At 42.1% G+C, this 16207-nt stretch overlaps 2 protein-coding genes across 2 annotated transcripts in view; both read right to left on the bottom strand.

Moving 5' to 3' along the window:
* Positions 1 to 5195: 5195 nt before the first annotated feature.
* Positions 5196 to 12356, bottom strand: mep1ba (meprin A subunit beta a; the record flags this gene model as incomplete). The annotated part of the gene is made up of 15 exons (XM_079220951.1): positions 5196 to 5335; positions 5422 to 5681; positions 5776 to 5952; positions 6028 to 6238; positions 6340 to 6596; positions 6742 to 6957; positions 7440 to 7589; positions 9744 to 9962; positions 10089 to 10267; positions 10632 to 10749; positions 10839 to 10917; positions 11438 to 11481; positions 11611 to 11661; positions 12112 to 12139; positions 12315 to 12356. 15 exons carry the CDS (start codon positions 12354 to 12356, stop codon positions 5288 to 5290), a joined length of 2079 nt encoding a protein of 692 aa, XP_079077077.1. The 3' UTR covers positions 5196 to 5287.
* Positions 12357 to 13111: 755 nt separating this feature from the next.
* Positions 13112 to 16207, bottom strand: part of LOC306739328 (calcium-activated potassium channel subunit beta-2-like) — a 14940-nt gene continuing 11844 nt past the window's right edge. The window contains exons 2-5 of the mRNA XM_079221321.1: positions 15610 to 15702; positions 14545 to 14715; positions 14243 to 14438; positions 13112 to 14142 (exon numbers count right to left, since the gene is read on the bottom strand). Coding sequence (XP_079077447.1) covers positions 13858 to 14142; positions 14243 to 14438; positions 14545 to 14715; positions 15610 to 15702 — 745 coding nt within the window. The 3' untranslated portion in view covers positions 13112 to 13857. The remainder of the gene's footprint in view (positions 14143 to 14242; positions 14439 to 14544; positions 14716 to 15609; positions 15703 to 16207) is intronic.

The following is a 16207-nucleotide window of genomic DNA, read 5'->3' as shown; positions in this document are numbered from 1 at the left end:
TTGCTCTTGACCCAGTGGATTGACGGGAGGACTGCAAGCCCTCTTGGGAAAATGCGTCTGTTCCCCACAATGCAGGACATTTTTTCGTACTTCTGTCAGTTTACGAGAAATGTAGCCAGATGCACGACAGAGTACGACTATATAATGTGATGTTGTATTATTATATCAGGGCAGTAGAACATTTTTGTATAGAAGCATGATTATGTCGCGTACCAGCGACATAATCATGCGTCAAAGAGTCGGCGAGCTTGGTATTTTTTGCAGTGGAAATTACTTTATGTTGAACCAGAAACCAGAAAGTTTTGTTCTCTTGGTTCCACCTTTTGATACTAGTTGATATCTATATATCTATCTCGTACCCATCAAGCCCACTGTGTCACACTGAAACCTCAGATGGTTTAATACATTAAAGCTAGCTAGCTAACCAAAATGCTGCTATAGCACCAGGTTGTTCTCCACCTGCATGCGTCTACTCCTCGAGTAGCCCACGCTGCAGATGCCCGAGAGCATAATTTCCAACGAGCAGACATAGTCATCTCTGTAGGCTTCTTTACAAAGATGCAACCAGTCGTTTTCCACTGCATTCTTGTCAAAGCCAGACTAAGTGATCTTTACTGAAGAGCTGCAGTAAGTGCTAAACGGTTGCTGTTAGCTATATGCTAAACAACTAAATACAAAAAAAAATGCGCTACGTTTTATCATCAACTGCTGCTTTGCATTTTGCAGTACTATTAAGCAAACAGGCAAAGTCAATGTAACTGTCGCACAAGTGGAGATGTGTCATGAATTGACACAGTAATAATTCTTATATAAAGATATTTATTAGCACCTTTACGAACAGGGTTTACAAAGTGCTTTAACTGACACAAGCAAAGCAAAATGAAGATAGAAGGTAATATAACAACAGAAGGCCAAACACACGCAAGACAAAACTGAGGTCAAATTTGAACACTGGTAGAACTGCACGTTAGATTAAACAAATACAATAAATACAAAGGAAATGCAATAAGAGCAAAGGAAACATCAAAATAAGCAAATAAAAGCAGTTAAAAGACGAGCAGAGCTGAGTGTTATTGCTTAGTACCGCAACAAGTTATTTATTCTCTAAAACGTCCGTCGTCTTGCTTTACAGTCGGCTGTTCAGAACTGCAGCTTGTTCACGTTGCTGGTCACAAATAAGCATAAAGCCCTGCTCTGTCTGAATAGGTAATGTGATTTGAGTATGCGGGAGAAACTAACTGTTCCATAAAATAAGATAATTAAAGCTTAATGACATATAAATCTTCCTCTTTCTGAGACCTATTTTCTATTAAATAATGTGTTTTTGTTTCCCCTCAAAGAAAATATATTTAAACTCTAATATAAAAAGAGTCGGGGGTAAAGTATCTCAAGTACAAAAAAAACAACATATTTTTCTACTCTACCACCTTGTATGTGTATGTGCCTGAAATGTGAATTCCAAAGTTTCCACTCGAGAGTGTCGCTGGCCTAAAAACCTCGATATGAAACGCCAACCACTAGACAGCACTTTTGAATCAGCGATCTGTGGTACGTCAGCGAGACGGTGACGGTCTGTAACTCGTAACCAGCCAAATCACAATACCACGGTAAAAACACATTTTCTTCTACAATTTAGTCTTCATCACTCGTCCCAGAGTTTGTCACAGACCTGGTGAAGAACACTGATCTTTGACAATGGCGAGATAAGGCAATTTGAATTTTGATTTTCATTTATGACATCATTATCTCCATTATTATCTTCTCTGTGTGTGTTTTCTGCTGCTCACCTCTGACAAACACATCGTAGTTTCAGTAGTGTTCTGTCACAGTGCTGCCGTATGTTTACTGACTAACAGCACGGGTTTACTTTACGTTATCAAATGAACAAGTACGGAGTGCTATGAGGAAGATTCAGGCAGTTGTTGGTGTTACTGTCTGAGTTTAGACTTGAATAGTTAGAGGAGCTCTGATAGGAGTTTGTGTTGAAAACTGATCTCAGTCCTGGTTTCTGGGTTTGTCTCTCTACTCGTTACTGAAAGCTTGAATCCCTTTTGGAGAGAAAACCACGACGGCTAATAACTCGTTGAAGCACAGAGTTCAGGGATGAGTTTTATGTTATTGACATGATTCCACTATTTGAAGCCACGCTGCCCTCGTTAAACAATGCACTGCATCAGGATCAGTGTATAACTGGTTCAGCCACCTCTGGCATCACATACTGGAGGACGCTACTGATTCTGAGTCAGGTGACGGTACACCTGTGAGGTGTGTGTTAATGTTAACGGTAGGTTATTAGTTATTTATGGAGTTTGGGGTTTTAATGTTGTTTATTTAGACAACGCAGGTTTCTCCTTTGATGGCTGCACTTTATAATGATGTGACTGCCTTTATGACCGAATGAGGATGTTGACGACGCTGCAGGAGTTCCATTGCTGCTCTGACTTCGGTCAACTCGGCTGTGGCTCGTTAAGCATTTAATAGTAAAATAAATTGCAAATTACTTCCTCTGTCACTCAAATATATATTGTGGTGACCGCTGGTATAGGAGCACATTTCAGTTGAGTCCTGAAGCTCTAGCATATGAAAAAGCAGCTTCTTTTGTGTTTGCGTATCTTTTTTTTTTGTCTGTGATTTGTATGGATTTTGAATCCGTCTCTTTTTCTGAAATGATATCACTATGAAATGAGTTCTTCACTCGTGGTGTGTGTGCTATGCAGGTGTGCTCCCTACTAATGTGATATTATTGGACTAACACTGTGTGCACTCTTACACTTAACCATGAAGGGACGTGAACACAGTCTGACCTGGTTTCAACATTTTAAGGCGAGCAGCTTTGTGAGATTATCAGACATGTGTTCTACCCATTGTGGACAATATGCAAGCTATGGCTTGATAATTCAGTTATTTCTTTATTTTTATTGTTGACTAGAATAAATAGTATAATATTTCCCAGAGCCCAAAGTGACGCCTTGAAACGTTCTGATCTGGGTTTCAAACTGAGGGGAACTGGAGACTTTAAAGGATGCAGACTGAGAGACGTGAGCCGCAATTTGCGTGACAAATCGAAGGCCATCTTTGAATCATAACTCGTATCTTGACATCCAACACATAAAGCCCATCACAAATGAACATCCCTAAAGCCAATTATGCATCATAGAAAAGAGACGCTCCTTATAATAGCCTGCGTATGGTCAGGTTTTAAAGTTATTCAGTCATAGTTATATCGCAAACAGGAACTGCAGAGAGATAATTCGTAATACTTTTAGCAGTGAATATTTTTCAAATGACCTAAAACTTAGTTTTAGTGCAGTTAACTTACTTGGTCCAGCACAACATTTCACTTCCTGTGAATGATTATCATGAGCATGATTATCATGAGGGCGAGAGGCCGCAGTTGTCTCAACTCTGAAAACCTCGGAAGTCAGATATAAAGCTAAATCAATTGATGACTGAGACTGTTGACGATGAATAGTATTTGATCAGTTAACTTAATGTTGCAGTGCTAATAAAGTTATTATTTCTCACCAATACCAGAAGAAGAAAAAACACTATCGGCAAAAGACTGTTTCCATTAATGTTTTTGTGAATGAATACGATATGCTAAGTTTAGCTGAGTATAGCTTCAAATATGTTGGTGCTCAAACTCCCTTGTTGGCGTTGAACTTTGTTGATGTCACACTCCAGCGGATTCATAGCCGTCTATAAAGAAGCCTGCTGGCACAGCACTGTTTTTATAAATGCCAGTTTCTGTGTGGAAAGTGGCGTTAGTCCTGCTCAGAGGTGTGTGTGTGTGTGTGTGTGGGGGGGGGGGGATTACGTTGCGGTATTAGTTATAGTTTTTGGAGGCAGTGTTTATGAGTCTGTCTGAGGCCGATGTGCAACATTGTGTCAGTCTATTTTGTTTTCCATTAGCGTGTGTGTGTGTTATAGCTGAAGCGCTGTATGCCTTTTTGCTTGCAATCTCAATTTTGAAATCACAAGGACAAATGTGAGTACGAGTGAGTAAGTGCATGTATGCAAGAGTGCAGCCAGCTATTTATACTGTGATGTCCATATTATCCATTCCTATTAACAAAGCATACAATATTTAAGGCTAGTCTTTACAGCACAGAACATAAAACGATAAAACATGACGACAATTAATCAAGAGCTTCATTCTGCTCAACGCACCACTTTCCAACCCGAGGTTTCCCCGTTGGCCAATAAGAACAATCGCTCTACAACTCGTCATCTGTGAGCCCTCCTTAATGTGATATTTTCTAAATTTAAAGCTGCATTAATTTATTTGATTTTGCGGGCCGTAAAAGCAAAACAACTGTCTAAAATAGAGTTAAAAAGCACTGTAGAACTGAGATGTGCAGAGTTGGGTAATACTTCCCTCTGGCTTTGGCTCAAAGACCTACAAATATGAATTAGTACAGCTTTAAGTGTCATTGAATAACTCAGAACAGTGATTCAAACCCACATCTGACCATATTGCTATTAGCTAACGGAAACCAAAATGATTCGATGAGGAGGGAGACAATCTTCACCACAGTTGTTGCCTTTTTTGGGGTTGAGGTTTTGCTTTTTAGTTTTCTTTGTACCAGTTTGGTTGAGAGGCCGTTTTAACACCAGAGGATGTTCCAGAGGACAGTGGAACATTTGAAGAAGTGGGATGATTGATATGGCCAAATACATTCTCATGATTCTCCTCAATAAAGCATTAAAGTATACAGAGTTCATGTTCATTTCATGTCCCACAGGTCAAAGCAAAACCATAACGCTTAAAGAACGCACAACGTGAGACTGTATGCAAGACACGTGTAACCTGTATGAAACGGTGTGAGGAAGTCCATGCTTTACTGCTTTGAGAGGCATGGCCCTCGTGATGTTGTCTGAGTATCTCATAATAAAAATGCTGATTGACTTGAACTGATGTTTGTCTGGTGTTTTTGTCTCAATCAGTGACTGAGAGAACCACATGTATGTTCTTATTAAGGTAGACTCAAATAGGTAATATACTGTATGTTCATATCAAAGGTTTTATTCTGTCTGAGCAGCAGTTTTGTGATTCATTTCAAATCTACAACATCTGTTTTCATTCTTTTGATTTCCAAAAATGTTGAATTTCCCAATTTGAAAAAAATATCATGCGTTCTATAAAGGACCCCGTAAAAACATGTGTAGGAAACAGAAAAGCAGTTTTACTCCGCAGACCCTGGAGACAAAATCATCATCCAACAATGCCTTAACATTTTCACGGGGAAGTCTTCTGCCAAGTGCTGATTTCTTCCTCTTGATCGGATCAACATGGAGTTGTGAAAACGGATGTTAAGTTTTTTGGTTGCAGCTCCTGTAATAAAAATGGAGACATGTTTTGGACACGCTTTTCAAGTGAGGCACGGTAAAGTACTGCTGTGATGTGAATGAGACACTCACTTCCATGAACCCGGGCATGTCCTGTACGATCACCACCTCGTCGCTCTCCCGCCGTCTCCTCTTCCCCCAGGCGCTCCGTGCGATCACCATGAAAACCACCAGCACGCCCATCGCTGCCACGGTCCCCACCACGGCCATGACCGCCGTGGGGTTTCCGGCAACGCCTGGCGGAGCACCTTGGTCTGCGGCCTTCGCCAGACTGGCCTCAGCTTGCACCGCGGGCCGGACGAGCGGCTGAGCAGCCAGCAGATGAGATATATCTGAGGACAAGCAGACGAGAACCCGTGACCTCTCAGAGACGAGTCGACCTCTCCGATGTACGTCACCGTTGTCCCGTCTGAATGACTCCCGCACCTTCCAGACTGAAGAGGAAGAAGGCGTCGTCTCCTTTGATGAAGTTTCTGCTCTTGAGTCTGCTGTGGGTGAGGAAGGAGCTCGTTCCGGTGCCTGGGCCTCGGTAGTAAAAGCTGCCGTCGGACGCGATCACTTTGGAGCCCACCTTCCTGGGATCGTCCCAGTAGTATTCAGTGCCTGGAGGGGGAGGGGATTCTCAGTTTGACGCACAAAGAACAGAGTGTCTCGTCAAGCTCTCCGCCGTTCTCTCACCATCGGACGACATCTTGTCGGGGTCGGTGGAGACCATGCGGTGCATGTTCATCTGCTGTCTGACGTCCGAGTGCTGGTCCATCAGGGCCATCGTCGCCTGCTGCCACGGACACGGCCACTTGAGGCCGTGGTCGTTGGGGCCTGAGGTCAGGTAGAAGTAGGTGGCCAGGTATCCTGGGCGGTCGCTTCTTCCGTTAATGTACACGCCCACCTACAGATCAGAGCGGAACGAAATACGGCGATCGTCCAATCATAGCTGAGCGATTTATTCACGATTGAGAGAATCGGGTGTTGAAAAGGCGTTCGTTTTACCTGGAAGGAGTAACCGGCCGGGGACAGAAAGCGAGGGCTGTACAGCTTCTCTCCTACTGGTGTGGTGGCCAGCAGGCGGGTGATGTTGCGGATGTGCCAGATGTGCTGAGGGCACTTTGTGGACGACAGGTTGATGTCGTCCAGAGAGAAACCTCCCGTCGACGAGCCCTTTCCCCTCACGCCCTCAAAAACCACACGGGCCTTTCGGGTCACATTCAGATTGATGTTATGCAGTTCCCAGGAGCCCATGGCGCCTCCTGTGAAGAGAACAGATATAATAGACATTAAACACTATTGTTGAGGTGAGTTTTTGATTTTTTTTACTTTCAAATTGGTCCAAAACGTGCCTACAGGGGGTTTATACTGTGTAACACATGACGTGTAATATTGTAATCTGTGTACCTGAAATACTCTTGAAGAGCTTGAGTTTCCCGCTGGGGTCGACCTCGTCATGCTCTCGCACCCAGACGTTCAGGACGTCGTCGGCTGCGCCGCTGTTGTGGAGGAAGAACTGCAGGCACTGGGCTCCAGGTTTGGGGTAAAGCCAACGACTCTCCAGGAACGCACGGGCACCAGGTTCAGCAGAGGCGGTGCTGAAGTGCATGAAGTAGCCTTTTCCTGGGAGCCGGAGGAGACAACAGTGGGTAATGCCGTCACATTTGTCGACCCAAAGTCTCCCCCAGGTCGCGCGGCCTGGACTACGAGTGGCTCAAATTGTCTTGCCGGCACACGGGTGGAGAGTTTATTAGCTTAGTCGGAGCAGCTAAAACAAATGATGTCTATTTCTAATAAATCACTTATAATTAGCTTTTGATCTTCAACCAACAATCAATGTGTTTTTACTGCCAGCCTGTACTTTGCACAGGTTATGTTATAAATCACTTGGGGCACCTTTTGTTTTTAAATATCTTCAGACACTAACTACCAAGGCCAGCTGTCTTTGAGGCTCGATAAGCTGATAAAGTTTAATAACTGCTAACTAGACACAGTGAGGTGTATAATATATTATTATACCGTAAATACTTCATCTGCATTTTCCAGTGTTTCACTTTACAAAAGGTTCAGCACCTCGACATGATTTTGTTTTGATTGACGCTCACCTTCACATTGTCCCATGTGGGAGAAGTCGGTCTGAGGGCCTCCGCTGGCAGAACTGCGTTGTTCCCACTTTGCCGCGCCGGGGCCCTGAATCATCCCACAGATGTTCTCCAGCTCAAAGTCACAGCTGTCCACAAAGGTAGAAGACTTGGCTGTGGAGAGGAAACGGTGAGGTCACACTTCAGTACAGTGGACTTTCATTACCATCCCTGTCATATTCCTTGAATGCTACTAAACTGTACATATATACTTGTATATAGTCGCTTTTTTGACATTCTCTCACCATTTACAGTCAACGAATAAGTAACAAAAGCAGCGTTATCCCTCTTCTTACATTGTCACAGACCAACTATTGAAATGCATGCAGGCCACAACAAAGATGAACTCATCGATCAGGCAGAGACAGTCCTCTTTTCAATACGTTACATTAATCGTGTCCCAGAAGGAGAAGCACAGGTCGCCATATTTGACCTGTAGGGAAGCTTGTCCTGCTGCAAACCTCATCTTAACTCATCGTAAAAACCTAGATAGTGGATTTAAACTCTTTTAGAGTTGTAATATTTGAGAATGTTAAAACAATATTAAAATAGTATATATTCATCGTCGTTCTGAGGTCAATCATGTTTCATATGGCATGTTCTGGTGTTATTTCTTCTTTGTAATGTGTTTCTTGTCTGCTGTTTACTGTGGACTGTGCCTATTGTGGTCTGTATGCATTTTTGGTGGTAAATGAGTTTCCCCACTGGGGATTAATAAAGTTTTCTAATCTACTATAATCTAAATATGAAATTCAACCCCAAAACATTTGAATAATTGGGCAGGATCGCGTGAAGTACCTCTGTGCCTTTTTCATTTGGGCCAAAATGGATAATAAACTGAATCATAACTACTGCTGTCACGGTGGTGATGGAAACCTTCATTGGATTTCATCCGAATGCAAAAGAAAAATGTAATTTTCTTCACAGCAATAAATGCCAAACTCCATTTCACTTCATCAGTTTCATCACCATGGGCCACTTCTATAGATCGGAACCGAATTTAAGAAACCATTCAACTGTCAAATAACAAGAGCCAAGCCATATTCCTCTTACATTTGTTGAAATTGCTTTCAGGTGCTATGACAGCAAAGTTCTACCAGCTGTCATCCAGCCTGTCAATCTCTTTCCCATCAGTGATGGAGAGAGGTGAGAGGCCAGGATACGCATGATCCAAATGAAAGAAAGCTTTTACCTGATGCCATGTTCTGATTGGATTGATACAAAAATAAGATAAAAATATGATACATGACGGTGAAAAAAGGTGAGCATCCCAAAGATTCTAACACTTCAACGCATTCTCATTCCCAGCCGTCGCATACTGAAGCACTTAAAATAAGTCTGTAAACTAAGTAAAACGTAAGCAACGTAGCAAAAGTATAGAACCACGTCACAAACATCACTAAAGTAACGTCACAATTACTCAACAACCATTTGGTCTCTAACACTGGTCTCCTGGTTGAAAGTCCTGTGTTTGGTCACAGTCAAACCCTCTTTCTGCGTCAACCAATAATAATGACTGTGATCAAATATACCGTAAATCATATATCTTTTTTGTAATATTCAGTTCGACCTAATAATCTCCTCGTGTTGTTCTTGGCGACCCTGTAACCGCACCAGCTTATCAAGGACCACGACTGAAGATAAAATAGGAACTAGACTTTTAGAAGAGAAATAGTCCTACAGAAGGAAGTACATTTAGTAGATGACAGACTTTTCTCAGAAGGAATCTACATTCTCATTAGTGCAGCAGTCTCAATCACTATTGGATGCAAACTTCTTATGTCAAGACTTTTTTATCAGGACACCTTTGGTCAAATATGTTATCACACATCCAGGTTTTATTATCCCTCCATAAAAGAAGTGATAAAGGGAACAAGATATTACATGTTGCTCTAACAGTCCGCTTTGATAACCGAGGGCTGATATTGAAGGCAGAGAGCAAAAGTGCCACCACACAAATATGGTTACATCACAAAATAATAGAACAGAAAAAATCTGATGAACTTGAACAGTTAATAGAACAACTGTGTCCCGAAGCACACTGAACGCTATTACCAAGGATGATACATTATAGATCAGTGCCTTGGATTATCAATGTAAATGAGTATAATTTCATGCCAGATAAACTCTGACCTTTCTTGTAAATCTGTGAGCTTATAATAGGAAAAAAATCATTCATGTTTATGGGGAGATTTAATGTATTGATCGTTCAAACACCCGTTAAGGCTTTATGTCTCATGTATTGTTAGATGGTGTGAGAGGACTCACTGCATTTGTAGAGGCTGTTGAGCTTGGTGAGGTCACTGGCACTGAAGCCCATCCTCTGCCCGATCACGTCCATGAAGTGGGGGATCTTGGTGACGATGGTGGGCTCGGAGCCGATGTTGAAGGACGTCTTGCTGTAGTGCATCACCGAGCCGTAGTCGTATGCCACGCCGAGAGCGCTGGACACCGAGTCGTCGTAGGTTTTGAAGTTGTGCTCTTTACCTGAGGAGGGCACAACGAGAGCTCATCCCTTTGCTCTGGGAAAGCATGCATTCAGACAGCAGGAGGAAACAGTTCCTGTAAAGTTACGACACGACTGTGTCGAGCCGTAGGTCAAGGTGTCGTTACCGGGTTCAATGCGATCCCACACGATGTTGACGTAATCGTCCCGGTCGGCTCTGGACTGCTCATGCCAGAAGCCCAGAGCGTGCAGGAACTCGTGCTCAACGGTTCCCAGGCGGTCACAGTTTCTACCGATGGACAGACGCTGCTTGCCCACGTGCTGGTTGCCCACAGAGGAGAAGCACCTACGGAGAAGAGAAAGCAAGGTGCGGTTTTTACTGTGGTTAAAACAAAAATGTAATCCCCAGAGAGACATTTGTGCATAACTAATAGCATATTATATTGACATTAATAATGCACTTTGATTAGGCTTCTGTTGAAGTTCCCCGTGTGCTTAACTGAAGCAGTAATAATACATTTGTTGGGCCTTTTGGGGACAGCAGATCAAACTGTGAACTGTATGTTTTTTCTTTTTTTTTACTGAAAACAGCATCAATTAGTGCATCTTCAAACACTTGATGTGGATGCTTGTGCTAAGACACATTTAACTAAAGGCCGTCATAGTTTCTTCCAACAAGACAGTTTATATGAACTAAACGCAGCGCTCACCCGCTCCCTTTGTACACAGAGATGTAGTTCTCCTCTCCTTTCCACGGTGTGAAGTCAATGCACGTCTTCAGTCTGTACTGGTCAAATGCCTTCAGGATCACTCCCTTTGCATTCATATCTACATGTTGCACATGTTCAACACAAAGAAGCAGCATTATTTGGTGCATATCCATGACGACATGGCAGGGGACTGTGCATGTTTCTTACCCAGACTGTCCTCCAGGTAGTAGGGAATGGTGGTTGGCCAGCGATACTTGTCTCCTATGATGGAGTTCCTGCTGAATGTCTGATGTAAAGGAGAAAACAAAAAGGTGGAGATGGATCATGAAGAGGCCAGAGTGCAGACTTGAACAGACTCACTTCAGTGATACACCTGAAACCTTGTGTTTTTAAAATGTCGAGCTTTCCCTCATTGCAATGCAGATTAGATCTCCATCAAGACAATGACGGGTTTCCTCTCTGTCTGGGAATTTACTAATTGTACTGTTACACAAGTCTTATGATGATCATATTTACACTGTTCATACTGCACGGCTTTAGTTCCTGCAACTGTACAAATATGGACTCATATTATGCAAATTATAATTTAATTTCAAGAAACGATCAATTATCCAAATAAGCGGACACTAATTGTGTGTGTGTGTATATATATATATATATATATATATATAAATATAAATATAAATATATAAATATAAATATATATATATATATATATATATATATATATATATATATATATATATATATATATATATATATATATATATATAACCAAATTGAATAATCAGCAGTCTTTGTCTTACTTCGTCCAGGTCGATATCTCCCTCCAGCAGGTCCAGCCCAGCCGCTGCAAAGCCAAGTTTTATTTCATGATGAAAGTCCTCAAAGACATCGACAATCAATCAAACTTCATTTCAGACTCAGGGTCCAGACAGATTGTAAGGCAACGCAAATCCAGACTAGTGTGCTCACAAACCTTCATTGATGTTGAAGATGTCCCAGTCGTGCCCCTCATCAACATCCGTTTCTGCAGATGTAGAATGAGTTATATGCTGCTCAGAAAGGGGATTACAGGATGAGCTTAATAATGTTACATATACTTCAAAACTAATTAATTCTCCCATCTTCGTCTGACTATTTTAAGATGAAATGGACTGCCAAGTCATTCTGGCAATAGGCACAGATTTATTTCAGGTGTTCAATGTGCTGACCCCTCGGTACACTAAAATACGTTCAAGTAGGAAGTCGTTGGAACTTTCTCTACTGAGCTGAATGTACAGTGTATGAAGGGTGCAGTAATACTGCACAATGCAAGACTTCGGGATCATACATATACTACCTAAAGATCACAGCTGTGTAGAGGCAGGGGATATTTAAGAACATTTTCTCACTTTGTCTCAAATGTAATCCAACTTTAACCTCAGTAATATACTTTTTCACAGTCACAAACATGAAAACCATCATTTACGAGACTCACCTGTGTCACCTGTTAGCTTCGCTGCTGCCTAGAAAATGCATTAGAGAAAACACATGAATCAATCAATAGAGAAAACTGATAACATGCTTCACTGAATAATGAATTGACAACCTGGGCGACAACTCAACACTGGAGCGATTGTCACTGTTTTGCACTGGAGATACAACAAGTTATTGTTCCACAAAAAAAATTCATACACATACCAGTCCAAGGCCAAAGAAGAGAGCGATCCACCCGAGTGCCATGGCTGCAGCTGCAGGCACACACTCACTCTGTTGGAATCGGCTTCAGTCGTGCCGTGTCTGGAGAAATGTTGCTTTGTTTTTGTACTGAAGAAGAAACACTGAAGGGCACGCAACATTCACATGATCTGAGTCTTTTACGACTTGGGTTGAGGGAGATTACACGGTTGTCGTATTAATTATTAATTGAATAGTCTTGATTAGTTTATCTTTTCGTTGTGGCGGCACTAACACACACGCACTGGGGAAGATGGTTTGCAAGAGTATTTATATGCTACTAACTGAGAAGTTTACAGTGCAAATCTCTTGTTGGTGGAACTGCAAACAACTCATAGATATTTTAGAAATGACATGAGCCCCAGGAGCCAAAAAGACAACCACAGGTTGAATCTTTTACACTGCATTGTATCATCTCTTCTTTTTCTTGTTATTTAATTGTGTGTTTGGCAGTCTCAAGTACACGTGTGCCGTCATCAAACAATCCCAAAAGCCAACTAAAAAGACTGTCACATTATTTAAGATTATTTATTGACACTCATCTTTATCAGCATATTTAAAATAGACATTAATAAAACCCCAATATATATATAGGGTTTTAAAAATGGGCCCATAAGATATTCACCACCCAGTTGTCAACGATGTCAGTCATCGTGAAACGGTTCACATAATCCAAATGGCTTGATATCAAACTGTGACACCGTCAAAATATATAAATATATGTATGTGTCAAACGTCATCATGAAGAGGTCACAGGCACATTGTGTTTATTGATAGTGCAATCATTTATGTAACAATACATGTTTGGATAGAACATTTAGAATCGGTTTACAGGCAGCATTGGTGTAGTGGAGTTATGAGGAAACCTTGTTCCTTCTGATGAAGCCCACTAGTAGAACATAGGCTTCATTGGTTTCTCTTGTTCAGAGGCTGTTTCCTTAAATGCACTGCATGGAGGAAATCAAAGTTAACTGTTTGACCTCCACACTTCCCGTGTTTGTGCTAAGCCAATCAGCTGCAGCTTCATATTTGGTGGACAAATACAAGAGTGATATCAATCTTTTCATCTCTCGGCGAGAAAGCACAGAAGCGAGCTTCATATTGAACTCTTCCTTTAACAACCAGCGCCGTAAAGCTACATAACGCAGAGCTGTTAAAAACATTGTGTCACATTTGTACAAATCCTTTGCAAAACTACTGACTGGCCAACAAGAAGAGTGGAAATGATGGTTTCAACATGCGTTACTGACTTCAACTAGCATCAGTTCATCTTCAAATCTGGATTTTTGACCCTGTCTCAAAAGTATATTCTTCTCTTTTCTAGCAGCGCTTGGATTGTCACCGATACATGTCTCTGAATCCCAACGCTCCAGCGGTCACAGGCGGGCCGCTTCTCTTTTCAGGGCTTTCCCTCTTTTCTTTTGGTCTTGGCCCCTTGAAGCTGCTTCGGTCGTCCCCGTGTCCATATATCGGGAGCTTCCTTTTGAACTCGCGGCCATCCGACCCTTCACCCCTTAATGCCGCTCACTCGCTCGCACATGATGGACAGGTACTGGGTCAGCTTCACCATGGCGATGATGATGGTCCCTCCAATCAAGGTGCAGGTTGGCCAGAACAGGGAGTGGAAGACGGCCACCCGACCGAACATCTGTGTCAGGATGGCGCTGTCCATTCTGTCTGTGGGGTCCACGAAACACTGCAGCGTGTGCTGAGACCTGAGACGCTCAGAAATGTTCTGAACTACCACGTGCATGGCTGCGTAGTCCCTGCGGCACTTTGGGATGTAGAAGCACTGAATGAAGGAACATAAACAAGAGAGAAAAATTAAGATTGTTTCCTTGTATTGGGCATGTTCATTGTGTGTTATTAAGTTTACAGATCAGAGTCCAGACCTCAGCGTGTCGGTCCTGCGTCTCCTCGTTGTGCATCAGTCGGACCACCTTTCCCGAGGAGTTGAGGCTCACGAAGACCTGGAGACAGGGGTAACGGGAACTCCTCCGGCACTCCGTTCCACAGCTGTACGAACAGTTCACATCGCACACAATGGTGGAGTTCACCACGGTGCAGCTGGTCTCCTCCGTCCACACGCTGGAGGGGAAAAGCAATCGTACATTCAACGGTTGTTAGTCACCAAATATGAGAATGCAGACGATCACAATGAGGTCATGCAGGTGAGCCCGTGGCTTGTTATTACCGGTCAGCGTAGGAGCGCAGGATGGGGATTCCCAGGACAAAGTACATCATGACAGACGTGACGACCATGCCGAGGCCCAGCAGTATGGCTCGGTCCTCCCCGGCCTTCAGGGCGGTCACGGCCTTCTTCTTCTCCAGGACGTCATATTCACGAGACTTCTGGTGGATGGGTCTGAAAAACAGATCAACGTTAAAGATGCACCTCGACAGTTTGAAATGTTTTTTTTTTTCTTTTCCAGTCAACATTGGACACAATTCCTGACTTTAAGTTCTGACACTGGCAACTCGTCTGTAGGATCCACAAAAGAGGGAACTGTGTGCAGAGACTTGAGGATTAGATTTATTTATTCTAAAGCACGATTTGAAAAGGCTCAGTGATAACACCACAGTCTGCTCGGCTTACATTAAAGTTAGCTTACGTTTTGTTTAAAGAATGTGAGGCAATTGGCATCACAATGCAATAGCGATGAGGATTCCTGCACCTGTGACTTCCTAATCTTTAAACGCAGGTATGTGTCTGCATGTAGACCTTTTAGAACCTTTTCCTCCTCATGAGCCAGTACGCTTCATACGATCCTCAGATGTAACCTTAGATGATCCTGGAGACTTAATAATGTGAACATCCTCCTGGGCCTCTGAATATCCATCATGAGACCAGATAAGAAAATACTTTTTCTTCTTTAAAATCAATTCTGAAACCAATGTTTGTTGACTGGCTTACTTTTGCTTTTTCCTTTCAATAAATACTAATAATACTAATACTAAGAATACATTTTATTTATATAGCGCCTTTGAAAATACTCAAAAACACTTTACCAAGCATAAAATCATCATAAAAGATATATACACAAAACATATAGAACACACATGGATGAAATGTCAAATTCTCTGCATTTGAATCAGATCATTTCAGTTCAATGACGATACTCATATTTGTATTTCTTTCTTTTTTTTCTCTCAAGGTGTGAAATTACAGTGAAACTTAGTGTCGCTTTTCACATTCTGTTATTTCCAGCACAGACATTTTCTTCTGAAAATGTAACCTTTTCGAGACAGTATTAAATACCTGTCTGTTGCTTTATTTCCTGCCCACAGAAACATCCTATCTGAGGAATGTGGGAACTTTAGTCCACCGTTGCTGCTTGAGGCGCTGACCCACCTGCAAATATAAGAGACAGTTAATCCAGAACCCTCCAGAACCATCAGGATCTGACTTCTGTTGTCCGAGTTTACAATAAAAAGTAGTGGAGTAAAAAGTAAATGATTTCCCTTTGAAATGTGTTATATGAATATGGAGTGTGGTGGCTGATTTATTTATCTATATCCTATCTGACTGCTTGGTGAGACGCCACAGGGAACTCACTCACGGGACCTCAGTAATCGAAACACCCACAGAACACAGAGAGTTTGGATCAGAGTTCACTTCATTTAGATTAATTTGTAACACACAGTTTTCAAATAAAGTTTTCACTGAGTTTTCAAATAAAACTGAGTACACAGACAACATCCTCCTTCCACATCTGTCTTTCCCAACTCCCGAACAAACAAACAGACACATTATTTATAACATAACATAATATATATATCTTTTTTTAATATATTGTTTTCCTAATGTTTTATATAGATTAGATCGATTGAGAGTGGCCGGACTCGTTTCAAGAGCG

Source organism: Taurulus bubalis (assembly GCF_910589615.1).
Source record: "Taurulus bubalis genome assembly, chromosome: 7".
Taxonomy (NCBI): Eukaryota; Metazoa; Chordata; class Actinopteri; order Perciformes; family Cottidae; genus Taurulus; species Taurulus bubalis.
This window is presented reverse-complemented; position numbering and strand designations above follow the sequence as displayed.